Source organism: Pyrgilauda ruficollis, unplaced genomic scaffold (genome assembly GCF_017590135.1).
Source record: "Pyrgilauda ruficollis isolate IOZ18807 unplaced genomic scaffold, ASM1759013v1 scaffold6, whole genome shotgun sequence".
Taxonomy (NCBI): Eukaryota; Metazoa; Chordata; class Aves; order Passeriformes; family Passeridae; genus Pyrgilauda; species Pyrgilauda ruficollis.
In genome coordinates this window covers 4,934,973-4,958,278 of record NW_024527710.1, presented here as the reverse complement: position 1 = coordinate 4,958,278, position 23,306 = coordinate 4,934,973, and the positions used below count along the sequence as shown (strand labels likewise).

Below are 23,306 nucleotides of genomic sequence, written 5' to 3'. Positions count from 1 at the left end.
GCAGTCTAGGGCCGGGGCGGGGCGGCCGCCGGTGCCGCTCACCCGGCCGATCCGGGCCCTGGGCTGACGCCGCGGCCCCGCCAATCCGCTGCGGTCGGGCCGGGCCCGGCACCGCCCCCGGCGGCTCCCACAGGGACGGGCCGGAGCGGCCGCCGCCGCCGCGGGTGCCTGGGCTGAGTCAGCGCCCCCGCCCAAGATGAACATCATGGATTTCAATGTGAAGAAGCTGGCGGCTGACGCGGGCACCTTCCTGAGCCGCGCCGTGCAGGTACGAACCGCCCTCCCCTCCCGGGGCCTCGCCGGAACGGGGTTCTGCCGGGGCGGCCCCACGCGGGGACGCTCCAGCTGGGGTCGAGGCCGCGAGTGGCTCCGGCGGGCCGCCGCTGGGCCTGGCGCGGGGCGCCGGCCGGGGCGCTCGGCTCCGCCCCGGGGGCCGGGAGGGGCCGGGCCCACCGCGGGCTCGCAGGGAGCGGCAGGCCCGGCTGTGCTGGCGGGGGCGAGGCCGGAGCATTGGCCGGGCCGGGCGGCGATGGGCTGCTGCGAGGAGTCTCCTCCAGCCGGCCCCTTCGGCCGCGGGCTGGGCAGGCCCGGCGGCTCGCCAGGCAGGCTGCACAACAACAGCCTCGGGGGGCTGGCGGGGATGAGACAGCCCAAGGTCAGACGGGCAAAGGGGGGAGAAGGCGCCAGCACTGGGAGCGCGAGATGCGCAGGCATCAGCTGCCGGGAGATACGGCCGGACTTTGTGCATGCAAAGGACAAAGGTGTGTCTCGCCTGAAATAAGCACCTGGCTTTTACCGGCTGCTAGAAACGTGCTCATATCGCTGCCTGATCGATAAAAATCGAACTCTGATTTGACACATGAAAGTCCGGTATGTGTCTGCTTAGGTTGTTTGATTTGTTTTACTTTTAGTGTCGTTTTAAAGCTAGTTTGATAGCCCATTGTTTCAGATTTGGTCTTCCCCTTTCTTCGCAGTAACAGCACTGGAACTGTCTTTTGTTCCTTAGCGCTTGTCTTGAGCCGTAATCCCCTTTCCTTATATAATCAAACTTGAACAGATTTGCTGTAGGGAGATGGGCACCCAAGCAGTGTGTAGTAATCCACTTTCGTTTCCACAGTCAGGTTTGGAATGTGGTAAGCGTTGTTGTCTCGTCTGGTCAGTCTGGTGTATTGCCCTAAATCTCAATATTCAAGCAGAACCAATGACCAGCAGCACAGCAGAGCTCTGAAAATGCGAACTCGTCAAAAATATGGTTCAAATTTAAATGAAGTTGAAGCAGTCATTATAGCTTCTCTTTGTGGTGGAGGTATTTCCATGCTTCCCGCACTACTCCTGGCTTTTGGCTTCTTCCACATCTACCTGCTTCCCAGACCGACTCTTCCTTTCCTGCCTCCACTTTCTCTTCTTTTCTTGTTGGACAAGGGAAAATGAGGAGATGCAGTTTCACCCTTTATTGTAAGATCTTGTGATGGGACCTTGTGATTTCATTTTAAGTGTATGTGTGAAATCTAACATTGTGGTCTTCACTTAGCAATCTTCACACTGCTGAAAGGATTTATGGAATACTAATAAGAAGTATTAATAATTTTATATACAAATATTATTATCTGTAATTAGTAAAAAAATAATTCCACACCTATTTTTACTGTGTTGTGAAGTATCTGTACAAAGTTTCTGAGAACACCTGGCATAGTTTTAAAAGCCTTTTAAACAGTAGTAGTGGTGGATCTATGAATAAATTCCCTTTTTCCCTATACACCAGCTGAACTTTCTCATGACTGCAGTTTGCTTTTATGTAGAACTGCAAGTGCCAGAAGCATTTATCAAGATGTGTATGCTATCAAAGTTAATTTGTAGTTAATCTACATGTGACAGAAATTAAAACAAGCTTGGATAATGCGGTTTACTTCTATTGTATTCGGTTTCTTACTGACCACCAAAGAACTTGTTAAGAATGAAATTGGACAGTCAGAATGCTTCCGGTCCTGTTAAGTTCCTAATTGGTAAATTTGTTAGTGACTTAATCATAAGCCAGATTCTCCTGGGAATGCCTGACTTTGACCAGCGCGCTGCCAGGGATGGGATCATCGCTGGGAGGAACTGCTGCTCGGAAGGGGGCAGGCAAAGCCCTCACTTCCGGCTGTGCTTGCTTCCCTGATGTGAGATGTGCAGCTTCTCCCTGACTGGGATTGAAAAACAAACTGCTTGTCGATTAGTAGGACTTGGCATGAATTTTGTGTCGAGTGAAATGAATTGTCTGATGGATTTATTTAGCTAAATGAAGTTATATTGTACTTCATGGTCACTGAAATCACAGAACAGCTGAGGTGGTCTTACTGTTTCTGTAAGGCATAACAGGACATCTAAAGAGTTTATCAGACACTGGGTTGTCCTATTCTAAAAACCAACACACTCCCCACTCCCAAAGATATATAATTCACAGCTTCCCAAGAAAGTTTGTTTTAGCTTTTAATCCTTGTCTTTAGAAGCTTTCTTTAATGTCTAATTATAATTTAAATCTTCTTACTGAAGTTTAAACTCCCTATTTTTGTCCTGTTGCCCCTGGACAGGACATTTTTTCAATATATTCAAGGTAGCTGCAATCGGAATTTGTTTTGTCGTCAGGTTTTACACGAGGTTAGTTAACAAGCAATTACAAAATATACAAGATTGAAGTAATTTTTAAGTTTTCTTTATTACCTCTGGACTTCCATTTTGGTTAATGTTTTAAAGAACACAGTGCAAAATTGGACAAAATGCTTCATGTGAGCTTTCTCAGTACCAAGTTTAGCAGAGGATTTCTTCATAATGTTACAAATTACCTTTCGCATATTTTTCTGCCCTTTTTTATCTGATAGTATGGATGTGTTGGTGAACTTAATAGCTTTCAAATTTGTCCTTAGATTTTTACTGATGACTAGGGAATGGTTATATCTTTTAAAACATCATTTTCAAACTAATATAAGTGACTGTTTTAAATTTGTTCTGGAAAATTATTTCTTTGGGGAATGGTTATATCTTTTAAAACATCTTCAAACTAATATAAGTGACTGTTTTAAATTTGTTCTGGAAAATTATTTCTATGAACTGAATATTTTTCATGTGACTGACTTGCAGTTCACAGAAGAAAAGCTTGGTCAGGCAGAGAAGACTGAACTGGATGCTCATCTGGAGAACCTTCTCAGCAAAGCAGAATGCACTAAATTATGGACAGAAAAAATAATGAAACAAACAGAAGTATTATTGCAGCCAAATCCAAGTAAGGAGCCCTTCAGGTTTTTGTTTTCAACTTTTGAATTAATAAATATGCCAATGTAAATATTTCCTGCAATAGCTATTGTATAAGTAATGACTACAGCAGTTTTAAAATTTGAAGGCTGCAGTTATGGAAAGCACATTTTGAAGAGCTGGTAAGAACTGGAGACACTGCCAGTTGCTGATACTTCCTGAACCTTTCAAATGGGGAAAACTGTATACAGAGCTTTTTAAACTGTTCCCATTCTAATTCCAGATATCTTGGATAGCTGTAAGAACTCTGAAGTTCTTCATGGGATACATATAGTGGTTCAAGAATATTTCGTTATTTAAACTCTCTGCACAATACAAATCCACTTGAAGCAGGCAAGATGAACTAAAATACCTGTCTTTAATAATTCCGTTGCTGAAGAATTAGCACTCTACTTAAGCCATACAAAATAGTGTCAAATATGATTTCATCACTGTTGAGTCTCTTACTGTAACAGTAACAGGAAAAAAAACATGGGCAGAAGTAATGAAGTTTTATGGTGTGCTAATTTTGTTTGTTTCTGAAATTGCTGCTATGAAGTAGTAATGTTGAGGACATCAGTTTCAGACTCATCCTGCAGTTGTACTAGAGTTTAGTGCTATAGGAATTTGCTTAGTGTATAGCTCTAGATTTTAAGTCAAGACCTGGTGACTAGTCAGTGGGTGAACTACTTCACTGAAAAGTCTAAACCTCCTTTGGGTTTGCTCAAATGATAATTATATAAAACTGCTACTACCTCTGCACTGAAAACAAATATTCTCCTTGTAATGACATACTGAGCTAGGATTAATTACTAAAGGTAAATCATACACTTCTCTAATGCCAAGTGGATAAATTCTTTATTACAGAGATGTTTGAAGTATTACTTTGGAAGTGTGTTGCATCTTTTAGTTCCATAAGAACAGTATTTTAAAAATAAACCAACTAATCATGTGGGAAGGATGCAGTAGAACTTGCAGAATATTCTAGCTCAAATTTCTGCTTTTGTCTAGGCCAGAGGAAGCAGTTGTCTGTTTCATTCAATTCAGTATTTGTAGTATCTCTTGGACTTTTTCAGAAACTTGTAAGCTTTGAATATTGAAGCACTGACTGGAGGCTGGTGGAAGCGTATAAAGAAGTTTCAGTAGAAGGATGATATATAGTAGTGTCTCAGTTCTGCTCTCCAGTCCATTTTCTTATGCCTAAAAATACTCAGCATTGAGCAGTGATCTTTGTGAATGTAACTTCAGCTGTTTGCTGGCCTACTTGGGAGAAGGATCACATGCTGCAGGGAGCTGCTTTTGGTGGTTGTTAATGGAGTGACCCTGTCTGGGGGAGGAAAAATCACTTTCAGTCCCATTTATAATTGTGCCTATAGATCAGACCCATGTCCAATAATTTTAGATTACTTTCCAGTTATTTTGTGATTTAGTAAAAAATAAATATTATGGCTTGAGTAAAGAAAACAAATAACTTTTGATAATTTCTGGTTCGCTCTTGCTGCCAGGGAATGCACTGGTACCCATAATTGTCTGTCTTAGATTAATTTTTGTGACCTTCATGAGAGAGTAGTTATTTAATCCACTGCTGTTGAAAGTTGTCTAATTAAGAAATAGTATTAAAGTGGCAGGTTTGATCACTGGAAAGCTTCTTTGTGGTTGTCTGTACTATTGTAGGCTGAAATGAGTTGTTACTGACTGTATAAATAAAGCCAGCTAGGTGAGAAATGAAAGCAGTTGGTCAGAGAAATTTGGGTATTGTATCTGAGGAGTTTGCTTTTTCAATTACAGAGTCCCTGTTGAGGTATGTGAGACCTTTCCACCTAAGAAGCTCCCTGTGGCTTAGTATTGTGATAGATGGGTAGTAATGCTCACATAGTCTCAACACATTTTTCTGCTAGTTTTATTGCTTGGACTAAGGAAATATGAGAACACGAAATGAAACATTTTCTAATAACTTCTAATGGTTTCTTTCAGAGTGTTTCAAGGGAGCATGGGGCATGCGAAGGAGGATATAATTTCTGGGGCTATTGAACTTTCAGAATATCTTAATAGGGAACTTAGAGTAGTTGTTGAATTTAATTCCTACTGCTAATTGTAGTGAACAATTTTGGTCTTTTTTCAGGAGGGGGAACAAAAGACTGGTTTTTTTAAGGACAAGTGTTCTGTTATTGCTCTTACTGTGGAGACTTCTGATCGAAATTCTGAAAAGCTGTATAACTATGCTAATGGAGAAGAAATGTATAAATTTTCACTTTCCCAGCTGGATCTAGGAAGCATTTGAACATGGCATGGCAAACATGGAACATGGTTTGTTTCCAGGAACAGGATCTCCGGCTTAACATTGTTCACTTAATGTTGAGTTTAATGGCTGGATTTTGAAATTCCTTTTTTGTGTTCCTTTTCTTGTTTGTTTGTTTCTCATTCTGACTAGTGCTTTAAATGACAATAATTATTTCAAATCAACATTTTTAGATGCCAGAATAGAAGAATTTGTCTACGAGAAGCTGGACCGCAAAGCACCAAGTCGCATGAATAACCCAGAGTTATTAGGCCAGTATATGATTGATGCTGGGAATGAGTTTGGCCCAGGAACAGCCTATGGTAAGAAGTAAAAAAACTCACAGATACAGGCTTTTTAAACAATATAAAGTTATATTTCTTGTCTTCCTCTAGATAAAACTGTTTATTGACATTTGTATCAGTTTGAGTTGACTTGCTGTATAACTGAGCATTAGGAGATCAATGATGAGGTTTCTCTCCAAATCTAGAAACAGAGCTTGGGGTTGGAATGGTATCCATCTTCATGGATGGGTAATTATGTTACCAGAGAACTATTTTTGGAGTTTAGTTTCCTTGTTCAAAGGAATACATCTGCACATTTGACAGTATTTATTGATTTTATTTGTTGTTTGGAGTGAGAATGTTACCTGAAATTGACTTCTGTGTTAAGAAACCTTTCTAACAGTACAGTATTTCTGCTTTTCTTTATATATAATATTTTGGTAAGGATAGTAGTGTGGAACAAATCTAAGTTTTATTCCTTCTCTAGAAAATTTATATACCTATGACAAGATGATTGGGGGTATTACCTCTAATATTTTTACACTACTGTTAATTTTAAAGTCTAATTCTAGTCTTCTCTACACCTCTTTAAGTTGCCGATACAAATTCTGCTGTTGATTTAATTTAAACAACTGAAAAATGCAGGTGTCTGTATTTATTATGGTATGCCAACTCTGATAGTTCACTCTCTTCAAGTTTTTCTTCAAAATTACTGTAGGAGAGAACTTTTGTTCTGTGAAGAATGAGTTCCTTCTATCTGTAAATAATGGCGTTCTTTTTCAAAAAAGGAAAACACATTAAAAAAAAAAAGTAAATGTTTTATAGAATTCTTATGCCAAAATCAATAATGGCAAGCTTTGTTCCTCTTACTTCCACGTGATTTTATGTATCTGTGGCCTTCCTTCTGATCATCAGTCTCAAGTCTTGCTCTTTAACATCAAACAGAATTGTACTTAGAGGCACACGGTCCCTTAAGTTGCAGAAGTTTTTGAATTCAGGCAAATAAGATAAAATGTTAGCATATAGATAGAATGTTAGGGTTTCATGTGGGGTCGTAAAGTCTTCTCTGAATACTTAGTGTCCTAAGCAGTATCAGGCTGAAGTTCCTTTTGATACACTAACTTCAGTTTCAATACTTAACTTGCAACTAAATTTCAAAGTATTACTCGGTTAATGTGCAAATGCATGTTTAGAAGTTGGAGTAGATGGGGGCAAGGAAAAGCACATTATTTTCCAAAATCTTAATAAGCTTTTTCCTTGCTTCCAACTACTCCTGTCTTAAGAATGTTGTGTAGGAGAGGAAGTTGTTGGATTAAAATAAGTAGGTATGAAGTCCAGTTCTGAAATAGGAGTTGCCATAATATGTGGTCTCATTGAAATCCTGCCTTGACCTGTGATTGATTATAGTAAAAATGATTTGGCTTGTTGTTTGTGTGGATGTTTATTTTAGTGTGGGGTTTTTGTTTGTTTTTATGTTGGGGTTTTTTTGGTGTTTAGTTTTGGGGGGTTTGGAGTGGTTTTTTTTTTGGGGGGGGGGGGGGTTGAGTTTTTTGCACATTATTTTCTTTCTTTTGAAGACCCTTTTTGTGACATTGGATGTTTGTTTTGTTTTCCAAAATGCTGGCCTAAACTTTCCTGACTGTGGCAACCTGTTTTGTTAACCTCCTGCCTAAACAATATGATTAACATATTTTTTCCTTTGCAGGAAATGCACTCATTAAATGTGGAGAAACACAAAAGCGAATTGGGGCAGCAGACAGAGAACTCATTCAAACTTCTGCTATAAACTTTCTCACTCCCCTAAGAAACTTTATTGAAGGAGACTACAAAACCATTACTGTAAGTTGAATTGTACATTTTTCAGAATTGCACACCAATTTTAACTGTCAGTCTTCAAAACATAGTAGTAGATAATGGTGCATTATTATTTTCCTCCAGGTAATAGAGAAAAAATCAAGTGAAATTTGTGTCTTTGGAGTATTTTCTGTTTTTCTGTGGAGCTAAAAACAAAATAATGATGAAAATGTTTGTTTATTAACTGTTGTTCTATGAGAAGTATGCATATTGAGCATAAACTATGTGAGAATAATTATGATCTAATTCTGCCTCTCTCTTCAACTGAAGAACTTTTTTTTTATGTGATACTTCATTAAAAGCATTTCGAAGCAGACAGTCTTTTGCTTGTGTGTGTACCCATTCTCACAAACTAACCTCACTCACTTTCAGAAAGAACGTAAACTGTTACAAAATAAAAGACTGGATTTGGATGCTGCAAAAACCAGACTGAAGAAAGCAAAAGTTGCAGAAGCTCGAGCTGCAGTAAGTAGAAGGGTTTTTTTCAGTTGGTCCATAACTTTCAGACTTTTTCATACATATTTATCAACTTGACTGCTTGGTTATGTTTCCAGTCCTAGCTTCTTACCCTGGTTGTTTTCTAGGTACTTTTGTAAGAAATGCCTTAGTGGAACACAAGGAAACAGAAGTGAGTTACTGATCAAGGTGTTAGTCTTCTACTTTTAAATATTCCATCAAGTTAGACTTACTTAATCTCTTCTTGTTTTATAGTAGATGAGCCTATACTGTCAAAAATTAGTTGATACAACCTGCCAATATGGGTGTAAATACAAATACTTGAATCTCTGTAAGTGCTGATGTGCATGTATAGTTGCTCTCAACTGATGAACCTGTCTATACTGAACTTCTCTGTCAAAAATATTTGTGGTTTCTCTTTATGTATTGCTTACTATTTTACACCACCAAACAGAGGTGAGACGCTTCAACTCACATGACTTAACCATTCTGATTCCCTCAGAAAATGCTTATTCAAGGAGATTAAATTGAAAAAAAAAGTTTACTGCTTTTTAAACTCTTAAAATGCTCTAAGTGAAGGAATGGACTGTTGACTGTATGTAGTTTCATCAGGATATATTTACAGTATTCTCATAGCCATCTTTTGACTTCATTTCTAAAGGTTCAGCAGTTAATGATGGACAGTGAAGTGATTTCTCCTGTGAGGGTTAATACAGTAAGAGTCAAGCAAATAAAGAAATTCAGTCAATTTAAATACACAGGGACAGTGTACATGATGGAGAGGCAGAAGGAAGACTGGCAGCTTTTTCTGGCTTTTCAGAATACACATTTGTCCTGAAAGATCTGAGAGACATCATCTTGAGCTTTGAAGTGCATTGCAGCTTTGCGATCATGAGCCATCTAAAAACCAACATAATCTCTACCTGACAGTTCTGCTCTTGTGTGTCAGTCCATGTCATGCACACTGTCCCTCTGTATTGAAACTATCTGTATTTTTAAGTCTATGCATGCATTTTCCCTTGTGTAAATTCTATGCAAAAAGAGTCACTTCTCTATTTGTCAAGCTTTTTTAATTTGTAAGACTAACTACGGAGAACACAGAAGGTGTTGATCAGCAAGTAGTGCAATTTTGAAGCAATGGATAGGAGAGCATTGGATAGTAAACCCTTCCTTTGCTTGACTTTGTTCAGAGTTAAGTTAATAAAAAAAGTGCTTTTATTATTAGCTTCCTTTCTGGTGTAGTAGCAAGTATGGACCTTACTTTCTAAAGCAACGAAAAGACCATAAGGAATTGTTCCCCTTGAGCCTAGTATTAAAATTATATATGTATATATTATACTGAGGTTTTAATTCCATCACTGATGCAATCATTCAGAACTTGGTGCCAATTGCTTCTGCTACTGTGCTTGATCCTAAGTATTCATACAGCAAGTATGGAGTTTTATGCACATAATTTAGTACTGGAAGAGCATGAAACTCTAAACCTCTTCACTATTTTGCCTATACTTTGCTGTCAAAATGTAATTAAAATTAATATGCATGTGTAAGAAGTATCAGATTGTAGAATGCTAGCAGAAATAACAAAATTGCAGTTCTTCCTTATCCTCTGCAATATAGCTAACCTGGATATAGGTGTGATGCAAATGGGTTATGTTCTGCTGGCTCCCTTTATTTATAAGGGAAGAAACGTAACAAATAGGGCTGGACTGATAGGTTAGTGAAGTGTATTGAGCTGTGATGCAAATTTTTATGCTTTACTATTTTCTGTGACAGGTTCAAGTGCTAAATTTTATCTACATGTGATTACATATTTTTATAACTGGGAAAAATAATTTGAAAATTACTTGTCCTTTGCTTACTGTAGAACTGAAACAGTTTAGTGCAGTGTTTAAAACCAAAATCTATACTGTTTTATTTATCTATCTTCACTTCACAGTCTTGTTTAGCTTAAACTTGCAGTACTTTGTGCTTATAATCTAGTTACCTGCTATATTTGCAGTTTTGTAACTTGCTTTTGTTTTTTATCTGTACACTTAAGCAACTAAACATCTCTCAGCCTGAAGAGAATAACATTATGGTAAATGTCTCTTACATGCTCAACTTGCTGCATGTAAAATGGCTAAAGGTTTGTTGGCCTCCTGTGTTCATTCATTTTCCTTTGAAATGTTTCCTCTTGCTATCCAGTTCATTTTGTTGTTTTCCATTTGAAAATGGATTGGTGTAATGAATAAATACACTTATGTCAGTGCAGCACTGGATGTTATTTTTATCAGATTATTTCTGATAATTTGAAATATACAGTATTAGATTCTAATTTCTGTGATTTTATCAATGTAAACTTAGGATACAAAGGAGTTAATTTTTCACTTCTGAAATTATTTTCAGCTATTAGAGGAAAGGGATTTAGTTTTCCTATCTTTTTAATATGAGTTAAAGTGAATTATGTGAAACAGCTAGGAATATGTAGAAATGATTCCCTTCAAGCAATGTGTTACAAAGAACTGCAACTGAATAATGTCACAGAAGTTAATGGCTTAACTTAGAGTACAATGTATCCTAAACTTGTTGCAAAGACTCCCTAGTGCAGCTGGTTTTAGCACTGTAGTTGTGAAAGTGGAAGAGAAAGAGATTAATTAGTTATGTACAGCATAGACTGTGCTGTCCAGCCTGTTCTGGTTGGGGTTTGGATCTGCACAGCATATTGGGTCTCATCTCAATTTAGCATTCCAGATTTCTCAGCTGTGATCAGCTTAAAAAATGAGCAAATAAACTTGTTTGTTACAGTTTTCTCCTGCAACCATTATGCACATTTCTTCCTACTCCTGATTGTGTCATCATCTTACAATGGCAGAAGATGAAAATTAAAGAACCACATTGCAAGAGGGAATTGAAAGAGCAAGCTGAAGTAATTAACTTTTAGACTAAATCCCTTGCAGTTCTATGACTTTGCTGTGCTGCTTGCTACTACTCTAATATTCAATGTGAGATACCTCTGTGGCAGTTTCAATTAAATTTAGGTTTCAGTCAAAGTGCTTGTGAAATAGAAAACTGGTAATGAAATTAGCAAGAGAAAGCATTCATCTGTTTCAGTGTAAAAATGAGAATAGATTTCCATAGTTTTCCATTATGATAACACATTAAGGTAACTTAAGTTCCTCTTAAGGTAATTTGGTTTGTCTGATTCATGTAATTTTTAAAAGTAGTTATGTCTTGTGTTGTAATAGCTTGTTTTAAGTAGATTCTTGTAATACATGAGTTCTATAAGTCACACTCCTCTTCAGTATCTTAACTTGTTCCATAGATGTAATGCTATCCATATTCATAATAGATTCATTGTGTCTGAAGGGCTTTGGGCAACTGACTTGTAGCACTCCTCAAATCCCTGTGAAGTTCTGAGGACAGGAAAGTACATATACTGTAATAGAGTACCACCAATGTCTAAGTTTGTATGTTTTTATTTTCTCCTCCCCTACTCTTAATGCTGACTAGATATGGGCTGAGGAAGTGACAAAAGTAAGTAAACAATTTTAAAATTGCAGAATTCTAAAATCATGACTTGTGCTGGTCTACTGTAATAAGGGATATTACATGTTGTTGATTTCAGTCTGATGCTGGCAGCCTGATGCATTACATCAGAGTACACTGGGCCCCTCCAGGGCCTTTCAGGTTTCAGTGGCAAAACAATGCCTGGGGCTTGTTTTGTAGTAAGCTGTTTCTGGCTGTATGATTCTCATGGGACAAGATACAATGGACAACTACAGGACTTCTCTCAAAATTTACTGGCATGATATCCTCATAAGAACAAGCTTATTTGAAAATTTTCAGAAATATAGGGGTCTAGTAATCTAAACTCTCCTGAAAACACTGATCTTCAAGTTTTACCCAGAGCATGGAACACCTCACCTTTCTCCCCAGTGTCACTAGATCTTCAGCAGCTTAAGTTAGGGGGTAGGCACATCTGAAAACTGCACCTGCCCTGAAAGCTAGTTTGTAAGCTTAGTATTAGCCTTGGAATGGGCATTGCAGCCTGCTCTGTTGTGCCATCCCTTGCCCAGGGACAAACTCAGAGGAGCTAATGGGTTGTTGGGTGGTGGCTGCTGTGGTGCCTTGAGAAGGGCTGTTCATAGGCTCACTGGCTCTGACAAGCCAGTGCTGGCAGCAGGCTGTGAGGGGGGATGCTGGCAGGGAAGGAGGGGTTTCTTAGTGGGTTTCTGTAGAGGAAGGGTAATTAAAATTATGTCAATAGAAGGAGAGCATGGGCTTTGGAGTATGGTTTTTAATGGGGAGCTAGCTAGGCAGCTGTGGGAGGTGTAGGGAGAAGCTGGGATATGCAGCTTCAAGTGAAATTTTGGGAGTTGTGGGAGTTGCTCTTCCAATTTTCTGTGAGTTATGGTGTACACAGGTGAGAATGAGTGTGAGTTCAGAGGGAAGGAGGCATTGAAAGTAAAAGGGGGGGTTAACTGTAAAAGGAGGGTGAGGTCCCAAAGTTTGAGAATTATTTAATGAGTTAAGTAAAGTAACATTTGGAAGCAGGAAACCTGTCTGCTGGTCTTCTATTGGGGAAAAAATGGCGGGGAAAAAATACTGCTGTATTAAAAACTAATCTTGAAGCTATCTGCTTTTCAGAGACAAGGACAAACAATTTTAAGGGTAGTGAAATTTAAGAGATTATGGCTTGGAAAGAAGAAATACTACAAAGTGCTTAATTATAGCATAAAGAAGACAAAACTTTAGCTCTTGTAATAAATTATGTAATTCAAGGTCCCCTTTTTATTTAGTAGATAAATAGCAGAGACTATTGAGAAGAAACTACAACATTATGTGCAGCCAACGGAGCAGTAATCCATCTACATTTCTAAAGGCAATCTGTCCTTCTGTGTTTGAGAGTTGGAGGAGGAGATTCATAAATGTTTTTAATTTAAATATAAGCTTCCCAGCAAGGAATTCAGACCATCCAGTCATTTCTGGCTCAATTACAGTTGTTGGTTTTTTTGGGTTTTTTTTTGAGTTAGAATAAAAGATGTGCGTGGTGGCAATGACAAACTTTCTTCAGTTTAGCTTCCTCTAACTCTGCATTTCAGAAGGAATATTGAATACTAGGCACAGCTGTATATCCACTACCAGAGTTTTACTAAAAGCATGTCTGGTAAAACAACATTAGCAAGGTGGTTTTATTTCATATGCTTTTATGTGTGTTGTCCCTTCACTGCAGGATTGCACAGTATTTCTAAGAGGTCCTGTACTCCTGTGTGAAATCTGGGGAGATTATTTACATGTGAATACTCAGATTCAAAACCTGGGGTCATATTCTGTAGTTGCAGAGCAAGTACCATTTTGAGGGATCTTCACGAGACATACCTAGTGAGGCTTTTTAATGGTCCTAAAAACATAATACAACTGCAGCTGGGAAGTTTAGTCTTGTATTTTTTAGCTCTCCTCTCTGTTCAGAAATAAGGTGATAAGGCCATAAACTTCCCAGATTAAAAGTGTGCTGGTTTTCACCTTTGCCCCAAGGTGTAGAATAGATATGCTGTTCTGCTACTGTTCACTTAGAAGTACTGAAATTAGGATGGGCAAAACTCGTTAAAGACATCATCACATAATTCAGTTAATGTAAATCTCTATAAAACCAGTACATTGGGCTTTTGTAAATATATTTTAAGTCACTCTGTACTGACTAAGTTAATATGTGTTACCACATTACCTATTTTTCCTTTTCTTACAGAAAGTAGTTGATTTGCTAGAATGTTGTTGAAACAAATAAAATCATTCTGATGGATATGTCCCCCTTCTTCTAAGTTCCTGTTCTCCTGTATTTACTTACCTGACAGGGAGACAGAAACATTAGCAACTGCTGACTTCAGAGAAGCAAGAGACAAAACTATTTCTCTCCAGATAAATGAGTTACTTATTGCTTTGATGGGTTTTTAAAAGAAAATTAAGATGTTGCTTTTCTTCCCCTCGGCTATCAGATTAGCTTTTTTCATCTGTTTGTTCTTACATGTCTCTCAAAGACTGACAGATGGATTTCACTGATACTAATTAAAATTTAATCAGAAAATTCAAAGCAAAGATTCTTTCCTCAACAAACTTTGAAGACCTAATTAATTTGAAACTTGATACAAACACTGCTATCTCAGTTTTGAGTAAGAGGCACACAGTTCTCTTTAGGTACTTCTTCAGTGTTTAATTACTGTGTAAGCCCTTCCAGCTGCAGTGACTTCAGATGGAAAAACATTTCTTAGGTAACTCTGTCATTCTTCTGTGCTCTTTTCTGAGGTTCCATGAGACTTTTCATACTGATTAACATTAGCTGGATGCAAGAGCAGAATTGTTGCGAACACATAAAATGCTTTTGAAACCAGTGTTTTACTTGTATTACCTCATTAATTTTCCTGAAAATATATTCCTCCTTTCTGAGAATAGTAATTGCTGCATCTTGGACCTAATATAGATTTTTGCCCTTGGGTTTGGTTTTAGAAACAAAGCACTAAATGAATATAAGCATTGAAGCAAGGTAATCCAGATTCCAGGCTGAGAACATTATGTTGTGGAGCAATGAATCTTAGAGCACATACTCTGTATATGTGTATTTAGTGTTATTTTTTTCTTTCCCCACCAAAAAAGTACTCTAAAGTAATTTTGGCTGTGCTATATTGAAGTAATTTAAAACTAGTGTAACACTGATAACTTACTTAAAAATCATTGAGAACTATATGTAACAAGGAATAAATTTGAATTATTGAAATATGGAACTTGTATTACATCATTTTAATAGACGTTTTACTCTAATTGTAGCACCAAGTGTTAGAACATGTTGTGCAGTTCAGATTTATTTATTTCCAAGACTCCTTGATTACAAGCTCCAGAAGTAGTTGTAGTAGTTTGTTGGACAGTATAAGACATTAAATTATGAGACATCCAGGTAAAACTTCACATGAAAGATTTATATGCAGCTGATTGCTGTGTAATTACCTGGCAAAAATAACATGAGGTTTACCCTGAATTATTTAATCAGAGACCTGATAAGTTCATATATAGAAAAAAATTACATTATTCTTGGCTGCCATTGGTATGCTGACTAAACCCCTGGTGTAGACGTGGTTGTGCCAGTGAACGCTTGGTTTGTTATTGTGAGAGGTGGGGTAATGCTGCTGGCAAAGAAATGCCTTTCTTTTGCACATGTAGCAGGTGTCTGATAGTAAGCTGCTGGCTGTGTACACAGGGCCTCAACATTTCTGAACCCAGAATGCAAGTACTGTTTTTGTTAGTAAAGATCTGCAAAGAAAAAGCCCATTTCAAACACCTAAGTTTGTGATTTGTGCATTTGTATGAGCAGTTCTGGATCAAGTGGGACTGTTGCAGTGGGCAGGTGTAGCACAGAGCACTGTACCTGATATGCATTCTTGCTTTTAGTCTGAACAGGAGGTGCGAATTACTCAGAGTGAGTTTGACCGTCAAGCAGAGATTACCAGACTGCTGCTGGAAGGCATCAGCAGCACACATGTGAGTACTCAAAAGGTGTTGAGGAGGAAAGTCAATATCAGGGTGCCTTCTAAAAATAGCTGCAGTAAACTTCTTGGGAACTCTGGTCTGTGAGGTTTCACTTCAGTGCATTAAAGCATCAAACCACAAGGGTTGGTTTTTTTTTAATTCTAATTTAATATCCATGAATTTACTTTCCCATTAACCTTCAGAATGCAGGAGCTTTCATTTTCATTCTTCATACCCAGCTTCCCATTCGTCAGATCAATTGAGTGTTGAAACCACAAAAATGTTTACTCAAGTATGTTAATTTTTTTATCCTGTTTGCCTGGTAAATCCAGGCACTCTGCCTATCTATCCCTTAATGCAAGTAGTGGCATTAGCACCTGACTAGGTGCCTACTCCTTCTAATGCACCTGGGTGCCCCTGTAGACTAAACTCTTGAATTCTTTGCTGTGTTACAGGCACATCATCTCCGCTGTCTGAATGACTTTGTGGAAGCTCAGATGACCTACTATGCACAATGTTACCAATATATGTTGGATCTCCAGAAACAACTTGGAAGGTAGTAATACTGTATAAACTTTGGGAAAAAGCTCAGTTTTTAATAAATGCTTTTGAATAGTAGGAAAACTTACACTGAGAATAGTGGTGGACACACAGGCGTGCTGGACTGAAAGGAAATGTATCTGTTCTCAGGTAATTAATATGTAATTACCCAGTGCAGCTACTTCCCTAAGCCCACACACAGCACTAAGGCTTTTTGAGAGTTGATCTACTGAGATTTTATAGATTGTGTAATTGAGAAAGGTGAGCTCTTGGTAACCTCATTTAAGGTGACAAGAAGAAATTTCTAGAGATTTATTTGTAGTCTCAGTATTTCAGTTGTCTTATGCTTATGCTACTAAACTACTTGCAATGTGGGAAAAGTTTTTATACTTCCTATAAATTGCTGTTGCCTCTTAATCAGATAACGACCTGTAGTGAATTTTCTGATGAAACCCTGTTCTCCACTCTTAACTGACTTGCTAGCATAGACACTGTATAGGGAGAAATCTACTTCATCCTGTTTATTATCCAGAGCACACACAGTAGAATGAACAAGCTTCTCTTGTTTCATGGGTTTAGCATTTTTAAAGTAAGAGAAGAAGCTGACATTAGTTTGTGCTCTTAATCCTTTTTGTGTGGTGGGTGGGAATGTAGAGAGATCAACATACTTGCACTTCATAAAGTTTTTCTATTGTAATCCTTCACCAATCACCCTTTCTTAGAGTTACACAGATCATGTTATTTACATGAGTGTAGTCACTGAAGAATTGTCTGTACTTAGAGGTTTACTGTGGTATCTGTTCTAGGTAACTGTCTCTGAGATATCTATGTTTATGTTTTCCCTGACAAGGAAGTAAAAACAAAAGTGTTCTTGAATCTTACCCTTTTCCTGACTTGCAATTTCCTGTGGCATTTCATTTCCTCAGTTTGTTTAAATGTGTAGTTTAAAGATTTTTTTTTTAGTCTTGAAGAAGACTAAACTACTAAATTGTAATTTAAAATATTTAAAACTTCGATCTGAAAAAAACCTGCATCTTTAAAGTTACATCCCAATCTAATACATTCCAGATAGTCAACTATAAAATATGGTAGCACATAAATACAAGTTATGGAATTGAAAGCTTGAAAACAAACATTTACAGTATTAATGAAAAGCAACTTTTAAACTAGAAATTAAGTGAAATATTTTTACACAACTATTTTGAGAAGATTTTTAAAATGTATACCCTTATCTTAGTGTATTTATCAAACAGTCTTAAACATAATACCCTTATTCTAAGGAAGAATATGTTCCTCTTTAAATCCTGCTTTAGGATGTATCGCTTGTCCCAGAGCTGCTGTTTTTGTTTAGAATTTGTGTAAGTTGCTACCAAGTATAAAAAAAGTATATTTGAAGAAAATAGTGCCTTTAGGAAAACAGAAGGATGTATCTTTATGTGGCTGTGATCTGATTAGAATTTTTAATAAAATGACTATGACTGGTAGAAAACAAAAGCATGGAAGCTTTGCAAAATGCTAAATACCTATAACAGTGAAGTTTCTCTGCCTATGTGGATTAAAATAGTTATGGTATTAAATGTTGGGTGTGTCTTTCCTTCCTCATGCAAGGAAATCCCACTGAAGTATAACAGAGCACTGGGACAGGGTCTCAGGTTGTGCTCCTTGCTTCCATTTATAGGGATGTGGTGTGTAGCCCTTGCACTAAATAAGCAGATGAGTAGGGTTTGTGTTCTGTGCTCCTGAGGTTATGTGGGCACATACAGACCAAATAAACAACTTAAGCAGCTCAGATGTTGGTTGTGCTCTGTTGGTTAACACGTAGTGCTGAGTTACACAGCTTTTCACACATCTAAGAATGGTGTTGTGCAATAGTCTCGCATAAAAGCCAAGAACTGTGAAGGACTGAGTTTTGTTTTGAGGTTGTTGATGGACCAGAGGCATTCAGCCTCTAAGTGAGATCAGTTTGTTGCTTGAAACAGAACCTGTTCTCAGAGGAGATGCATATGATGTTTTACCTGGGTCAGAATGGGCATACACCCCTTCCTGGTTCCAAACCTCAGCGCTGATCTTCCTGATGTACTCTCCAGAGGCAACTGTAAGGAAGGTGGGGGGAAAGCTTGTACTCAGTTCTCTCTATATAAATAGATATATTTTTATGGATGTTTCTCTTCAAGGCAGTACCAGCTGCTTATCTCTGCACTCCCTTCCCCTCCTCTGAGGCTGGATTGATTCTTTAAATCAAATCTCCCTTTTTTCTTATTTTCAGTTCCTCAGAATGAACTAAACAAATCTATTTCAAATATTCTGGTACTCTGGCTGCTTTTTACCTTCCTGATAACTGCTTTTGCTCTGCAGTTTCTCAGCTTCCCTGACAAACAAATGTAAGCTGTGGCATAATTTTTTCAGATTATCTATTACCAGTATCTTACTCTACAAGCTGTGAGACTCTTGTTACTCAAGCATTCAAAATAAAAAACCCTGAACCAGACAATCTCTGTATAGCTGAAGCCTTCCAGAAAAATGCCTTAAATATGGCTTTGCAAAAGGAGTGAGACTTAATGCTCCACTGATTGACAGGCTGGTTATAAAGTTTTGGCTTTCTGTTCCACTGACTGTACAAACCAGTGACCCTTTGAACTGAGCAGAATAACTGACAGGTAATTACTCTGTTAACTGAGAACAGGTTTAGCAGTATATCAAACAGTCATTTAGCAATATTGAGAAACAGCTGATTGTCATTTAAAACTAAATCCCTCTGGTTGAATGCCAACTAATCATGTAATAAATACATCATGAGGCACAGCTGAGTTATACCTACAGAAATGTAGGGGTCTGGTTTTGGCTCCCTTTATTCTGCTTGTTGGATTTGTTCAGGGAACATGATGAACTAGTTTGAAAAACTAATCTAGCAAATGGAAAAAAAACCCAACATTTGGTGGAGTTGCCTTCTCTTGGTGAGTTGAACCAGGTCTTTATGATCAAGAGTGGTCAAGGTAAGCCACAGGGGGAAATGGGACTTCCTCCTTTGCCCAATAGTAAGCTGCTGCCTAAATTCAGAACAGTTTCCTGAAGTCTTGCCAATTTCTACATGCAATTTGCTCTGTCAAGGGGCTAGTGCTGTCCTCCATATTACACTGCTGCTCTTTCCTTTCAGTCAAATACAATTGTGACTGCAAGATGAACATGTTTAAAAAGCTATTCTCATGGAAAGTTAGTTATCTTCCAGATTTTTGGTTAGTTCAGGTTGTTGAATCAAAAGCAGCAGATTGCTAGATCTGACTCAAATTATGGAGAATGAACATTTGTGCAAAAAAAAGTTACAGGAATGGGTCTACCCTGTTTGGTGACACTGCATTTACCAGGTTAAGTATAGTGTGAACCTGGAACCTTGTGTGCAGGACTGCTGCAGCTGTTACAGATATGAGCTGCATTTGTTCCACTATTTACTGTCACATGAACAAAAATTAGTTGCTGCACTGTTTGGTTTGGTTTTTACCTGCATCAGCTGCTTAAAGCAGCTCCTCTTATGATTATATGAGCACAAATAATGCTGTAGACATGGTTATGGGAATATACTGATCTGGATTTACATAGGTACAGTTGCCACTGAACTGCATCTTCAGAAAAAAATCTGACTGGAGAGCAGAGGTTGGCAGGGATGGGATGAGGTTGTTTTCTGGTGGGTTCATATGCATGGTATGGATAGATCCTCCTTATGTCAAAAGAGCAGGCACAGGAAAGGAGGCGGGAGGTAATATGCCCATATCCCAGATGTTAACGAAGAGGCATCCATGTAGAAGGACTGATGAGGGGGGTTATGTGTGAGAATTCACTGGTCCAAAGAATGGAAGGAAATACAACTGCAGTTCCAGGTCATCATGACTCAGTCTAACTCCTAGTTGCTGGCCCTTTTTTACTGCATCAGTTCTGTCACTTTTTATGACTTCTACTGACCTACTCTTAAGGTAAAATCCAGATGGGTCTTAGAACCAAGTAAGGCAGCAAAGGGACGAGAAATTGTTACATCAGCTGCTAAATAAATGAGTTTAGTCTGCCACAGAACTGCATCCCAGAATGTAGGGCAGAGTGACATGGACTGTTCTCAGAGCTCATCATTGCTGATCCATTCTTCCTACTCCACTGCCCCAAAATCTCTTCCTGCTTTGCTCTCCTTTTTGCTCCTTCCATTTTTCAGTCATGTTATTCTGTGCTTTCCCTTGTATCTGCTCTGTCACTCATAACAGTTTTTTGTGACTGAGCTCATTAACAAAGTAGGATATTATACACTTTTTCCCCTCTTTTTCAGTCAGGTTAATGAATTTAATTGACTTCATGGGAGGGTCTGGCAAGCACTATGGCTGGCACTGAGCAAGTAGCAGCCTGACCTAGAAATGAGGAGCTTAAGTTGGTATAAGTTCGTTTTTAGTGTAAAAAATAATTTTTGCTTTACAGCATGAAGTTAGCTGAATCAATTAACTGATTTAGATTACAAAAATAGTTGTGTGTTTTTTCTTGCTTTCAGAGGGAGGCTGTGGTTTTAAGTTGTATTATTTCCCTGATCTGGTTCGTCAGCACAATCTTTTGTGTAACCACATAATTGAGGAATGAGCAGGAGGAGGTGGAGGCTACTTTTTCTGGCAGAGCTGTCAAAAGAAATGTTTATCAAAGTACAGTCTGAATTAAGTTTGACCAACAGTGCTTTCTTGGTTTTGCCTTTTTTAGAGACAAATATCCAGGTTTTTTTTAAGGTGGCAGCATTCCTTTTAAATGATACTGATTTGATTTATGCTACTTATCAGGAACAAGTATCTTTATTTATGTTATAGAACTCTCAGTGCTGTTCTCTTACTGCTATTTACTGATGTTTATTGCTGATAAAAATAAGAATGCTAATTTAGGCATGGGAGCATGTGTAATGCCCTATGTAAAACAGATTCACTCAAGTATTTTTTTTTTCCCTCTCACAGTTTTCCATCTACTTTCCTCTCTAACAACAATCAGTCTTCCACAACTCCTGTGCAGAGTGTTTCTTCTCCCTCAGTCTTGGCCTCAGCCTCTGCTTCATTGCCTTCAGTAAGCAATTCAATGGTTACTTCAGGCCTCAGTGAACTGAAGTCATCAAGTGGCAGCAGAAAAGCAAGAGTTCTCTATGATTATGATGCTGCAAACAGCAGTGAATTATCTCTACTTGCAGATGAGGTAAGAGTTTTCTATGTACCTTAATTATTTGAAAGTAAAATGGGAATGTTTGTGAGTAGCCAGTTAAGGTCGGCTCCATCCAGAAGTCTACGTAGTTGATTTTTTAAAACTAAATTTCAATAATACCCTTGGAGCATTGTCCTGTACCTGTGTATCCTAAGATTTTGTAGTGAGAGTCAACATCTCTGACACCATTTTAGCTTGAAGAACATTTGCTGGACAGTTCTGCTGTCTACTTTTCACCACACCTTTAGCACTATTCTCAATATGATTAGTCTTTCAAATGTTGAATACTGCAATGCGGGAAGAATATGAAAATACAACAACTTCTTATTTTGTGAAGGTTGTGCTGTGTTTATTCCTGTTTCAGTTCAGTTGCAGTTGTAAGTTAGAGAGTCTATACAAAGCAAATGGAGATAGATGGTAAAGCACAGTGCTGGAACAGAGTTCCACCTGGTAATGTGAATGTAGCTTAATGCTGAAGAAGAAATTTAAAAAAGAATATTCAGGATTTTTGGGTTTTTAAATGTGCATTACTTCAATATTTTTTTCTTATCTAGAGAGTGGCTTAGGTAGAAGCTGTGGGCTTGGATTTTCTGTGAAGATGTAACACATCAACACCATCTGTCTCTCTATCATGCACTCCACAGAAGTCTCTTTTAGGCTGCCTGTTAAGGCTGAGGGTGGATACACAAGTTAAAGATAAAACATAACAGAAAATAAACAGTAATTAATAGAATTTCAACAGAAAAAAGGTACTTTAAAATATGGTACTGTGTCTGTTCTTTTCCACAGATCAGTGAAATAATTTTTATGAGCATTAGATTATGTTCCATGGATGATCATTCTAATGCTCTGTTTAACCTGGTTAATCTCAATTCCAAGACACTGGGAATCCCATGAAGATAGACTGTAACTCTCTTTCCTGCAAATGAAGTTTATAATAATGTGTTTCTCTTTTTGTAGGTGATAACAGTGTACAGTATCCCTGGCATGGATTCAGACTGGCTGATGGGTGAAAGGGGAAATCAGAAAGGCAAAGTGCCTATTACTTATTTAGAACTGCTAAACTAAATGGTTGGCCGGAATAGAGACTGTCAATTATGGCAACAGCATATTTATATACAATTAACGTTATGTAAGCAGGTTTATGTGTCTTCCATGTTATTGTCTTGAGGGACAAATACCAGCCATTAAAAACTGGCTTTTCTGCCAGCATGGTTGCACGGTCAATACTCTATTCAAACTTAATGTGTTTAAAGCTTTTACTTCATGTGCCAAGAACGTTTCCTACAGATTTGTTTCTACTGAAGTTTTCACTAATACAAGCTTCTACTTTTGAGTAATCTAGATTGAAAGCAGGAGGTACTTTCTTGTTTTCTACTGAAATTTTTCATTAATGGCAAAGCTTTTCTTCACATAAAATAAACTTATTGTGAACTGATGCAGGTGTAATGCATGTTATTTGAATAACCAAAACCAAATGTGAAACATAAACCATGTGGTTCTGTTCCCAACACTTGTGGAGCTCAGATGTGCTGAGGCACACATGGCTTCTGCTGAGTGTCTTGTGCATTTTGTCACCTCTGAAAACTTAAGGCAAGTTCTCAGTATGCTGAGATTTTAAGTTGCATCTAGGTGAATTGACACAAAGTAGGGACATACATTCTGACTTGTTTTTAACCTTGCCTTGTATTTTTTCCTTTAATTGCTTTCCAGAAAAGAGACTAATTCAGTTTGATTAGTAATTATAAAAATTTTTTCAACTGCAAATCAGCCTTTATGTTACATTAAGCACTGCATTTTGCTAACCAAATGCACTGTCTCCCTACATTTAAGTAGTTGTATAGATGAGCATACAATTGTTCAGATTATAGGTTGTAATGAAATTCTGCATCCCCAATTCTTATGCAACAGTTTATTGTAATGTTCTA

At 38.0% G+C, this 23,306-nt stretch overlaps 1 protein-coding gene across 2 annotated transcripts; it reads left to right on the top strand.

The window, feature by feature from the left end:
• Positions 1–22,816, top strand: SH3GLB1 (SH3 domain containing GRB2 like, endophilin B1). 2 transcript variants are annotated; one of them, XM_041483132.1, is made up of 9 exons: positions 1–268; positions 3,118–3,259; positions 5,740–5,868; positions 7,535–7,668; positions 8,056–8,148; positions 15,556–15,645; positions 16,089–16,189; positions 21,141–21,372; positions 22,339–22,816. In XM_041483132.1, exons 1-9 carry the CDS (start codon positions 197–199, stop codon positions 22,444–22,446), a joined length of 1,101 nt encoding a protein of 366 aa, XP_041339066.1. In that variant the 5' UTR covers positions 1–196; the 3' UTR covers positions 22,447–22,816. The 2 variants fall into 2 exon arrangements, with proteins under 2 accessions (XP_041339066.1, XP_041339067.1); XM_041483133.1 differs by lacking the exon at positions 3,118–3,259.
• The last annotated feature ends 490 nt before the right edge of the window (positions 22,817–23,306 follow it).

Coding starts and splice junctions, on each gene's coding strand:
- SH3GLB1 (XM_041483132.1), top strand. CDS start 197: ATGAACATCATGGATTTCAATGTGAAGAAGCTGGCGGCTGACGCGGGC. Junction 5,869..7,534: donor TGGCCCAGGAACAGCCTATG/GTAAGAAGTAAA, acceptor TTTCCTTTGCAG/GAAATGCACTCATTAAATGT. Junction 21,373..22,338: donor TATCTCTACTTGCAGATGAG/GTAAGAGTTTTC, acceptor CTCTTTTTGTAG/GTGATAACAGTGTACAGTAT.